At 44.5% G+C, this 11979-nt stretch overlaps 1 protein-coding gene across 1 annotated transcript; it reads right to left on the bottom strand.

Annotated features, from left to right (window-relative positions):
• Window positions 1-599: 599 nt before the first annotated feature.
• GABARAPL1 (GABA type A receptor associated protein like 1) lies at window positions 600-10907 on the bottom strand. Its single transcript, XM_043881540.1, has 5 exons — window positions 10529-10907; window positions 5907-5985; window positions 4672-4790; window positions 3107-3168; window positions 600-1555 (listed from the first exon to the last, which is right to left on the bottom strand). Exons 1-5 carry the CDS (start codon window positions 10616-10618, stop codon window positions 1552-1554), a joined length of 354 nt encoding a protein of 117 aa, XP_043737475.1. The 5' UTR covers window positions 10619-10907; the 3' UTR covers window positions 600-1551.
• Between the last annotated feature and the right edge of the window lie 1072 nt (window positions 10908-11979).

Below are 11979 nucleotides of genomic sequence, written 5' to 3'. Positions count from 1 at the left end.
TGCACAGTGGCACGTGGAAATGTCATTTGACTCCTTCTGGAGTGATCACTTCCTGTTACTTCAAAATGAAAATAATCTGTTTGCCTGTATTTACAAACTATTAAAGTGTCCTTAACTGCAAGAATAAAAGTAAAAAGAAAAAATATGGTAAATAGACTAAGATCACAGGCTGAGAACATCATACAGCTTTGGGAACAAGGACTGTTTTTTGTTTGGGAGATGGGGAAGGTTAAAACCCAAGACAAACAAGCTCTGGCGCCCTGATTACCCATGGGGGAGCATGCCACAGACTGGAGCTGACCAGTTTGCAGGCCTAGCTCTGTAATATCCAGGTAAACAAAGGGGTGAGTCCTCACCCCTGGACAGGAGGCAGGGCCAGGAAGGAAACAGTTACTTGGAGCTGCAGTAGAGTGACCAGCTGGACTCAGCCACTCAAGGACAAGTTTCTCAAAATAATTGGTGGTTTCATGCAGTAAAAACAAAATGAGGATGAATGCTTGGAGCTTATTCAAATAAGAGTAAACATATACCCAAAAGTAAACACAGCTAGAAATAGTTGAATACAAGTTTTGTACTGAGTAAAAAACTGGACAGAAACAGTTTATCAACTAGTTTATTTTTCTGGAAATGACTGGTATGTTATTACAGCTGACTTGGGGCTGTATTCACGGACAAGAGCACCCCCAACTCACACACAAGACCTCAAATCACACCATGCCTATTATATTGGGTGGTTACCAACACAAACACCACAAAGAATTATGTGGTTAATATGTGGAATATTTTCACAGCAACTTGCAATAACTGACAATATTATGCCCAAAGGGTGAATGCAACAAGGCAGAGACCCTACCCAGTTCTGGAGAATGTCGTACATACCACCAGGGCAGAGCGCCCCCTGGAGTTTTAGCATGGTGGTGCACTTGTCTGCCTCATCACCACTATTCACATTTTAACCATTGGTTGTTCTTTTGCACTTTTAACCTGATTTCACAATATAGTCCTATGAACTTTCTTAAGCGCACCAGGTTTTCTAAGGGAAAAAAATTATTTTGCGTTGGGAAAAAAGTGGAATAAAGCAGAATCACCTGATTTCTTTCAGAAAGGAATTTCTACTCATCTGTTCTTTGCTGTCTCTTAACTTGTACCCCACCTACATATGGGTTCCTGACTGAAGGTTCTAACCTAAGGTTGGAAGGGTCACCAAGCTTCTGCCAAGCCCAAAAAGCCATCGAGGTTCCACAACGCTGCCCTGGGAGATGGTGGCCTCTTACAGACCAGGATGTGATAGAAAGAACAGGCTGGTTCGGGACTTACAGGGAAGCCAGGTTAACAATGCAGTGCCTCTGCAGCTTCGGTGTGCAGCAGAGTCACAAGGAGCCACTTAAAAATACAGCTGCCTACGCTGACATTCTGAGTCAGTTAAACCCGGAACAAGGCCTAGACATCTGCATTTTAACAAGCACCCCCCAACCTCCACTCAGCTATCTTCTGATGTAGGCAGTCTTCCACCTTCAGCTCTGAGGAGCACGTAAAGCAGTGATAAAGCATTTATCTGTGGAGGAAAAAACCACGCACATTCCGCCAACAGACACCCTGGGCATCCCGCCCCCAGCTCCCTTCATCTTTGGCCTTTGGACGGTGACTCCTGGGTGGTGAGGGGCGGAGCACACGTCTGACCACATCTGGGTGACCCCTCAAAAAGCCACCCCCTCCCAAAGTTTCCCACTCGGAGTCCACACGCCGTCTACTCTAATATCTACTAAATAAAGGCAACATTTCTAACTCATTTTAAGGTATGCAATTCTTTTATTTCCTTGGCCTGACAGCAGAAACTTCATTATACAAGAGCCTGCAGCTTGACAGAGCTGACCCTCGGACTTCCCCCACGGGAAGGACCCTTTTCATTCGAGGAGATGAACTGAAGTGTCTGAGATGAATTGAAATGTCCCATCTGGGTGCAAATTCCTGCTTCCCACCCAGATCATAACCCTAACATGGAAATAATCAGAGTCAAATGGAATCCCTAAGAACTACGAAAAGTCACCCTTCTCAAATTTTTCTAACTAGCAGCTGCGGGAAATTAAGACCCAAGGAGGGGGGGCCGCTGGCCCGCACCATGTATCTCTGTGCATTGTGAGAGTGGAGGACAGCGGCCCCAGAGCAAGAGTTCTGGATAAGCGGGAGGTGCAGACAAGCCATCTTACCCCATGCCTGCCCCTTCTGTACGTAACTCCGTTAACTCATGAAGTCTGAGAAATGTCAAGATGAGTGGTTTTAGCCTATCACTGAAATGGGTGAGGCTCATTCAAGTCCAAGGTAGGTGTGGGGAAAACGGGCACCAAAGAGCAAAGCAGGTTAGACAGAGATGCTCAGTACTCATTCAGTTCCAGTTCTATGCTTTGGAAACTGTCTTTGCAATCCTGACATCCCTCACTCTCCTGGCCTCTACTCTCCAGCAGAAGGGGAGCTCCATCTAAGTGTCTGGGTCTGAGGTCTACTGCCACCACAGGGGTGGTGGGCTGGGTACTGTGATGCTTATGAGATAACCACTGGGATGTGGGAGACAGGAGAGGTCAGGGGTCACAATACTTCAATTACAGTGGGTCTCTTTTGGTCCCCAGGAATGGTCCGCTACCAGCCGGTAGTCCTGCAACATTCTCAACCCCTTCCCCAACCTGTCTTGTGCAAATGTCAAAAGCAGAATCTCTGCCCAAAGCAAAGGAGAGCAGCAAGTTACTGTCGGTCCATGGTCTCTGGCCCCAACTTGCCCACCCCGATTCTTCCATGGAAATCAGATTTCGCAGCAGTGTTTGTGGTGAGACTAGAGTATCCCCGTTTTTGTGTTTTTGTTTTTTCTATCAAAGCCAACCCAACAGCTCTGTCCTGACGTGCTTTCTCCCAGGGCCGAGAAAGCAGCAAAAAATGTCAATCGAGCGTGTGAAAATATGGTGATGGTGTGTGTGGTGTCGTGTGTCCAGGTGTTCCACCTCTGTCTCCTTCACGGGGGGAGCCCTCCCTCTGTCTCTCTCTCCCCAAGCCCCACACCTGCCCCTCCCCCTGCCCCGAGTCCGGTCGCTCCCATCGGCCGGTTTCCGCCACTCACTTCCCGTAGACACTCTCGTCACTGTAGGCCACATACAGAAAGTAGTCTTCCTCATGGTTGTCCTAGGCAAAGATGGGAGAAAATGGTTTAGAAACATAATCATGTTCGTCATCCCTAGGATCTGGAGCCTCACACAACCTCGTAGGGTAGGCATAGGAGGTACCCTTCATCCCCATTCACAAGAGGATCGTCTGACTCCCCTGGTGGTCCACTGCTTAAGACTCTGAGCTTTCAACGCAGGGGGCACCGGTTTGATCCCTGGTCAGGGAACTTGGATCCTGCATGCCACCGGGCAGGGCCAAAAAAAAAAAAAGGGATCAAAGCAGCAGCAGAAGTGGCTGGGATTCAACTTTGAACTCTAAGTTCACAAAAACCTTTATGGAGAACATCATGCACATCAGAGATATGAAGCTCATTCTGGCAAGAACAAAGACACAACATGACTATATATTGTTGTTGACTGCTGTTCAGTCACAGGGTCATGTCCAACTCTTCTGTGACCCCATGGACTGTAGCCCACTAGGCTCCCTTGTCCATGGGATTTCCCAACAGGAATATTGGAGTGGGTTGCCATTCCTTCCTCCAGGAGATCTTCCTGACCCAAGGACTGAACACGTGTCTCCTGCATTGGCAGGTGGGTTCTTTAACGCTGAGCCACCAGGGGAACCCATTAACTATATATATTTGAAAGTGAAAGTTGCTCAGTCATGTCAGACTCTTTATGACCCCATGGACTATACAGTCCGTGGAATTCTCCAGGCCAGAATACTGGAGTGGATAGCCTTTCCCTTCTCCAGGGGTTCTTCCCAACCCAGGGATCGAACCCAGGTCTCCCACAGTTCTTTTCCAGCTGAGTCACCAGTGAAGCCCAAGAATAATGGAGTGGGTAGCCTATCCCCTCTCCATCGGATCTTTCCAACCCGGGAATCAAAGGGATAATTATATATATTGGGATATAAACTACCAGGGAATGTACGCTATGGAATAAAAACTAGAAATTATTAGAAAAGTTCACTAATAGGATACAATTATAAGGCAGTATTGTGTGAAACCCTTTGAGGAATAATGTGAAACCCTTTGAGGACTGCAGTTACAATCTAAGGTGATAAATCATGATCAAGTCCTTTACTATAGTTTATCATCACATTTTTACAGTTTATCAAAAATTAAACCAAGTAAAATCATTCAAGTTACTCCCTCCAACTGAGTTGATTTGTGAAGATAAATGAATCCACTGAAAGACTGCCTGGTGTTTAAATGTCATTTGATTTGGTATATTTGTGGTCAGAAAGCACCTCCTGCTGTTTCAGTAAGGACACTCCAATGTTAAAACACTACGGCAGGGCAAGACTGAGAAAAGAATTCAAAGGGACTGAATCCAGTGGGCCGCTCAATTGCCGAGGGACAAGAGACACCTGATCTCCCAGAGCCCGACACGGCTATGTGAGAGCATCCTGATAAATGACACCTCTACTGCCTGCCCCACTTCCCGGGTGTGTGGATGATAACACCTGGGACCCAGGCTAGAGAAGGCCAGGCGGGACAGCAGTCGCCAGGACCATTACCTCATACAGCTGGCCCATGGTCGCGCTAGTGGGAGGTATGGTGTTGTTGACAAAGAAGAATAAGGCGTCCTCAGGTCTCAGGTGGATTCTCTTCCGGATTAAGAAGTAGAACTGGCCAACTGGATGAAGGTGGGGGTGGGGTTAGAAAACGAAGACGAGGCAGAAGAAGATGTGGGTTAGCAGGAGGGTAGTTAAGATCCAGAAGACAATTCTACTGCACCTGTTTCTCAAAGCACCAGACTGGCATTATCATCTGCAGAGCCAAACACTGTCCTGCAGCTTCAGAAACAATAAATGATATGGCAAGAAGCCTGTGTGTTCCTTGACGTGCCATGGAGTTTAATTCCTCAATCTGTCTCTGCTTTACTCAATTTCAGAATCTGATTTGAAACACACTTTTCTGAATTCTTTGGGGTCCAGTGGTTAGGACTCTGATGCTTTCAATGCCAGGGCCCAGGTTCTATCCCTGGTAAGGGGAACTAAGATCCCAAAGCCACATAATGTGGGGGGAAAAAAAAAAAAGCACACACACAGACACTTTCATGTCCATTTCCACCTAACTTGTGATGGAGAGATCTACTGGACTCCCGTAATCTTAGTACAATCACTCATCCCAGTGTCGGGGCGATGAGTGAGGTCCAGGCTTTATTTTTCACTGAGCACACTGCAAGGTTTCTAGAAGGCTGATTTTCAAAGCTAACAACTCTGGTACAAACACATCTACCAATATCTTTCCAAGTGTCTCCTGGATGAAGTAGTTATTCCATTAAAAATCAACATGAAGAATTAACATATCTTTTGCAAACCCAAACAGTACCTACAAGATGTATTAAAAAAAACATAACTTGAAGAAGTCAAGGTACTCAGCTGAGAATCTCTATAATGCGATCTTCCCAACAAATTAGTCTGGTTTTCCTTATGGTGTAAACTGGTATCACAATAACAAACCTGAATTTTAAGCGGCTTATATAATACACATCTGGTCTTTTCTTTCAAGCTCTCACACTCTGCTGCCTCTAAATCAAACAAGGTCCTACAACAATGGGGAAAGCTTAAAGAAATCGGTGATGGGAAAGAACAATTACATCACCATCGCCGAATCACCCAACTCCCTGGGGCATCCCACTCACTTTCCTCAGTTCTACCTTTTCTCAAGCCCACGATCGCATGCACACAGGAAGGACTGGGAAGGCTCTGCTGTGGGAGGAAGGGTCAGGGGAGGGACAGAGCATTACCAGTGAGGTCAGAGGGCACAAGGTACTTCCTCTTGTCCAGGTCAGGCACCCTGGCCTTGGGAGCCTTCTCCACGATCACCTGGGAGGAGAGACAAAGGGTGGGAATGAAAACCGCAGAATCCAACCTCGTATGTTTCCTTCTACACCCTACAGTTGCCCTTATCTGAAGTGAGTTTCTCTAGGCGCCATATAACTTTTCCATCTCTTATTCTCTCTTACCCTTTACAAAATGTACAGGGAAACAAACTTTCTTAATAAGGTTATAATTTTATTACTGAAACAACAAGAGGATAGGGAAGGGATATTATGAAAAGTAGAGGACCTTGATTTTAATTACAAGTTACCTGTAAGATGTGCGTGCGTGCATGCTAAGTCGTTTCAGTCATTTCTAACTCTTTGCAACCCTATGGACTGTAGCCCACCAGGCTCCTCTCTCCTTAGGTCTCCAGTAAGAATGCTGGAGTGGGTTGTCATGCCCTCCTCCAGGGGATCTTCCTGACCCAGGGATGAAACTAGTCTCTTATGGTTCCTGCATTGGTAGGCAGCTTCTTTATTATAGGATATATACTTTCTGGCATTTAGTTGAAGCACCAAGAAAATTGTCTGGATTTTCTCAAGTGGTCCTGAGTACCTACGAGGCTTATTCTTTCTCATAAATGATATTTATCTGTAAAGATACAGATAATGTGGTTTAAATTTTGTACTTCATCAAAATTTTTGAGAATGACTGCAAAAAAAAATGCATTCAAGGCACCATTAAGTGAAAAAAGTGTTAAAAGTAGTGCTTATATTAAAAGAATGTCAGTACAATGACCCATAATAACCCATATTGACTATCTGTTAGGATTTTAAGAGATTTTCAGTGTCTATATTAAATATTTTTACAATACTTCCAAGTTTAGAAGGGTCATTTAATTCTGTAATGAAAAGGAAAAAAAGATCAAAAGGGAGAAGATATATGTATACCTATGTTTAGGTCTGACAGAAAACAAAATTCTGTAAAGCAATTATCCTTCAATAAAAAAATAATTTAAAAAAAAGGAAAAAAGATACATAAAAGTTATACATGTAGATGTATAAAACAGGAACTATTTTATAAATAAAATTTCAAGCAATAATTTAAATAATGTACTTAAATTTAAATATTACAAAAACACATTCAGTATTTATATATTATATAAGTGATGTAATATGTAATTTGATTTAAATTATAAATACTTTGAATTGACTATAAAACCATCAGTTTTAGATTTTTAGTCTAGAAAATATAATCATTTTCGGTAGAAGATAAGGGAAGTACAGAAAAGTTAAAGCATAAAGAAACACTGGGCACAGGTCACATAAATTCTCTGAACTTCAGCGTTCCAAGGAGTACAATATGTATGTATGTTTAGTCAGTTGTGTCCGAGTCTTTGTGACCCCATGGACTGCAGACCACCAGGCTCCTCTGTCCATGGGATTCTCCAGGCAAGAATACTGGAGTGGGTTGCCATGCCCTCCTCCAGGGGATCTTCCCAACCCAGGGATCAAACCTGGGTCTCCCACATTTCAAGCAGATCTGAGCCACCAGGGAAGCCCAATAAAAAGGAACACGGTAACCGTCAAACACGTCTTTTACAGACACATGGAACGGATACAACAAACTCAAATCATAAATCCATAGAACTTTTATGTGAAAAGGCTTTGTAAACTGTAAAGATCTAAACATAAAGATATGGAGAAATCTGAAGCTTTTAAATTTAAGGGGATAGGTTAACATAGTGAAAAACCTACTTATTTTTGCAGAGAAAAAGAATCCTGCACCAGGAAGACCAGAAGGACATGATCACACTTAAATAAGTCACAGGCACAAAATGTAAAGTGTGAGGAATAGAGTAGTAACTAACACAGTGATGTTATCATAACTAGACTTATCATGGTGTCTTGAAATGTACATAAAAAAACACTACGTTGTGTAACAGGAATTAACAGTGTTGTAGGTCAATTATACTTTGAGAGTAAATCCTAAGAGTTCTTATCACACACATTTTTTTTTTCTATTTCTTTAACTTTGTATCTGTATGAGACAACAGATATTCACTAAATTTATTGTGACCATCATTCCATAAGGTATGTAAGTCAAATCATGATGCTGTATACTTTACAGGTATACAGTGCCATATGTCAATTATATTTCTATAAAACCAGAAGAAAAAAATTTTAAAAAATAAAATAAAAATTAAACCTGGAGTACTGATAAATCAGAAATGAAAAGAAAGTCAGAAGAGCATAGGACTAGACCAGTGAAGACCCAACAATGAGGCAGCAGGTAAATAAAATTAAACGGGAAGGAGGGAGCATAGCATTGTGCCACGCAGGAACTCAGACCTGGCAGATCCAGCCCCCATTAATAAGAGATGGAAACCAGAAGAAAGAAGCAGGAAAAGAGCAACGAAGACAAGGGCATTTAATCAGGGTACATGACTGCTTTAATAACAAAACAGTCCAGCGAGAAAGGGCTTTGGAAATCATTTAACCCTCTTTTCCGTCAACACGACACTTCAGCACAGCGAGATGCAGAGTTCTGCCCAGAACACCAAATCTCAGGATTCAGAGGGCAAAGCTCCTTTTATTATTATTATTATTATTATTATTATTATTATTAGTCATCAGAAAGAAAGCCATACACTAAACAGCTGGAAGGAGTCTGGCCACTGGTTAAAATCCAACCGGAGAAATCATGAGATCTGAGTGAGTCATAAGAGCTTACAAATTATCAAATAAGTAAAATATTTAACAGCAAACAATGATAATAAAAAAATGGATTAGCTGGAATTCTGGGTGAATGCATGGAAACAACTGAAATGGGAAGGACTGTTTTGAGGAAATATAGGAGAATTTTAACTAGATTTCGGAACAGGTACAATTCTGAGCTTGTAGCTTATACAGAACTATTGGAACAGAGTTTTAATCTTGGAGTTCTGAAAAAAACGGTCATCATTTTGCTCACTGGATTGTTCTTCTGGCATCACACTGCCATCTTAACTGTTGAGGGCAGCAACAGCTGACTTCTCTATTTCCAATACCTGATAGTGCAAGGCATAAATCACTCTTAAATCATGAACTGCCTTGGACCTTGAGAAACACTATGGCCTGGAGGATCCAACAGCCAGGATCAGGATCCCAGCTCAGGCACACATCAGCCACTTTCAGGAAGCTACTCCATTTCTTCAGATCCTTCATCTGTAGAAAGGGATTATAATGGTGTGAGGACTAAGTGAATGACTACAGACAGGGCACTGAAGATATTCCCAGGGACGTGGTAAGCTATCAATCAAAGTTAGTTGTCCCTTGAAAATATTGTAAGAGGGTAGGATAGGTGTCACCAAGACACGGTGGGTAACTTTTAAAGCAGTCATCCAAGGTCGAGAGACCAGGAAAGAAATCTGCGAAGCATCCTTTAGTGGGTCATAGGGCTAGTTCTCCTTTTTAGGTGAAAACACCTTTGTACGTAATTCCTTAATGCAACAGCCCTCATGTCTCCCTTGGTTTATAGGAAAAGTACTGCAAGAGGTTTACACGGCCCAGGTCGCTTCCGGAAGCTGTAAGAACATGAAAAGTTAGATGAAGACTTGAAAGGAATTCACTATCTGATAACTGCAGTTCCTTTACACATAAAGTACCTGTAATATCCTAAAGTCCCTGCTCTAAGATAAACAGCACAGTCTTAGGGTCTCTAATCCTCCCATCTCCAAAACTCAAGGATTGCTGTTCCCTCTATCCACCTTAAAAGCCTTCTGCCCTCAAATCCAGCTACGCAGCCCACATTAGCGAAAACCAGGCAAAAGGCTGGGGGAAGGGTGACAGGAAAAACGCCCGGATGCAGAAAGACACCTTGGTATTTCTTCCCTGTTCCTTCTCTCCGCCTGCACTAGGTATAAGAACATAAACCTGAGTCCAAACACCCGAGAAGAAGGTCTCAGTCTTTGCTGATTGTGTTCAGGTACAATGTGTTCAGAATAAACACCGGCCCACACACCCTGGAGCCAAGAATGATGAGGCAACCGGGTTACTGCGCAGAGAACGTGACCTTCTTTTCTGGGCCAGGCCTCTCTTGTGGCGTCCCCTTCCTTTCCTAATCCTCACAGGATAAAATAAAAGATCCACTGGCTTCGGAACATTTCCCTCCCAAACCCAGGGCTACAAAGGGCCAAAGTCCTCCCCATTAACGGAGAACCACCTAAGGGCGGAAATTGATGGGAGCAAATTCCCTGGGTCTGTTATCCCTGAACAGTTCCATGCTCTCTTAAGGCAGCATATGGGTGGTCCCGACCTCATCATTCTCGCCCAAAAGAGCTACATTTTGAGTACATCCCAGCCAACACATCCGCTGAACACTGCTGAGTCACTCAATCCTAGGATCCGCTCTAAAACTGCAGTCAGCTCTAAAAGATGGGGACCGGCTCTAGGGATACGAGTTTTAAACGGTTCGCAGTCCGAACGTCCATATCCCACTGGCTCTCCCCGCGAAGAAGGGCGTGCAGGTTGAGTAATTTTAGGGGCCACCCTTCCGTGCCTTTGGGCAGCCATCACGACTCCCCCGCCCCCACCCCATCCCCCCCTCTCCCCCCTAGGTCACTCACAGGGACCCGGTCCGGATATTTCTTCCGGATCTTTTCTCCTTCCTTTTTCCGATATTCAAAGGGATGGTCCTCCTTATACTGGAACTTCATGATGAACCGCAGGGTTTCTAAAATCCCCGGACGGGGCCTGCCTCTCTCGCGGACGAAGGCGTCTCTCCCGTCTCTTGATGACCCCTTTGGGCACTTCGCAATGAGTCTCAGATTCGCTTCCGAGAGGCCAGCCCACGTCGCAGCGCCGCTCGGCAGAGCTCTCAGAAAGGGGGGTCTCGGGGCCTGGGTTCCAAGACAGGGTAGGGCCAGGTAAAGAATTCCCGGAGGCTTTTCCCCAGAGCTGCGAGCACAAAAACAACACGACGGCCCGCTGAGCCTGTGACGTCATGAAGCCCCGCCCTCCGCCCCGCCCCCGCGAACCTCGGACCGCCGGCCGGGGGTGGGCCGGCGCCGTCCATTTCAGCGTTTTCTCATTCTAGTAACAGTTTCCCCGAATACAGTCCATTTAGAACACGAGAAATTTTCACATCTTATTTTATTGTGACAGTGACATTAGAGATGTTTTTAAAACAAAAAAAAAATAATGTTCTAAAGATGCCTTTTACCCTCTCCGCCATTTCTTGGTAGGGCCCCAAAACAAATACAGGATGGTAAAAATCCACATTTTTTTCAGCCTGTTGGGATCTGGAGTCTGGGAAGAGGTGGGATGGGGGTCCTGGAACTCCTTTGGCCCATTCAGAGGTGCCCCGGGCTTGTATTTCGCCCTTTGCTCGTTCACAGATTACACCGCTGCCTCGGATGCTGGGCTGGCTGCCTCCGCCCCGTGACCCCTCGTTCACCACGTTGGCGTCATGTTTGGGATTTTGCAGCAAATCTGCTCCTAGAGCAGCAACATAAACAGAGCATGACTCAGGGAACTGAAGAGATGTAGCAGGTGAAAGGCATGAAGTGTGATCAAGGTCCAGGGAAGTGACGTCAGTCGTTACTACTAAGGACTTTGCATAGATGGAAATGAATGACAGATCTCAGAAGTTGGGTCTGTCTTCGGAAAATAAAATATAAGGCGATTCAGGCGATTAACTCGGTAGTCCTCAATTTTTTCCCTGATGCAAAAATTCACAATTCACGGGAGGAGGGTACTCCTTTCCAGAGATGAATACAAAGTGCCACCTGAAGGGCTGATGGAAGACTGGAGGTAACTGTCGCCTCCCTCTGGCCCTCCACTGTCCCTGCTAAGACAGAGGAATAAGGCCTTTTCAACCACTACTAACAAGTGATTGTAGGGACCTGTAAAGGAAGAGCAGCAGAAACAGTAATATTAAAAAAAGTGAAGATACAGAATGAGGGACTGCTGGGCCCTGAAGAAGTCCAGGAAGTTCTGAAAAATGACAACAGTGGCCTGGGTCACTTGTCATCTTTCATCAAGATCTCAGGATCTCTGATTTAAAAAAAAACTCACA

This window comes from Cervus elaphus, chromosome 22, assembly GCF_910594005.1.
Source record: "Cervus elaphus chromosome 22, mCerEla1.1, whole genome shotgun sequence".
Taxonomy (NCBI): domain Eukaryota; kingdom Metazoa; phylum Chordata; class Mammalia; order Artiodactyla; family Cervidae; genus Cervus; species Cervus elaphus.
Note: the sequence above shows the minus strand (reverse complement) of the source record. Positions and strands in the feature narration are given on the sequence as shown.

Excerpts from the sequence above, each read along its gene's own strand:
- GABARAPL1 (XM_043881540.1), bottom strand. The coding sequence starts at position 10,618 with ATGAAGTTCCAGTATAAGGAGGACCATCCCTTTGAATATCGGAAAAAG. Across the intron at positions 5,986-10,528 it reads AATATCCGGACCGGGTCCCT|GTGATCGTGGAGAAGGCTCC; the intron begins GTGAGTGACCTA and ends CTCTCCTCCCAG. Across the intron at positions 4,791-5,906 it reads TGTGCCCTCTGACCTCACTG|TTGGCCAGTTCTACTTCTTA; the intron begins GTAATGCTCTGT and ends ACCTTCATCCAG.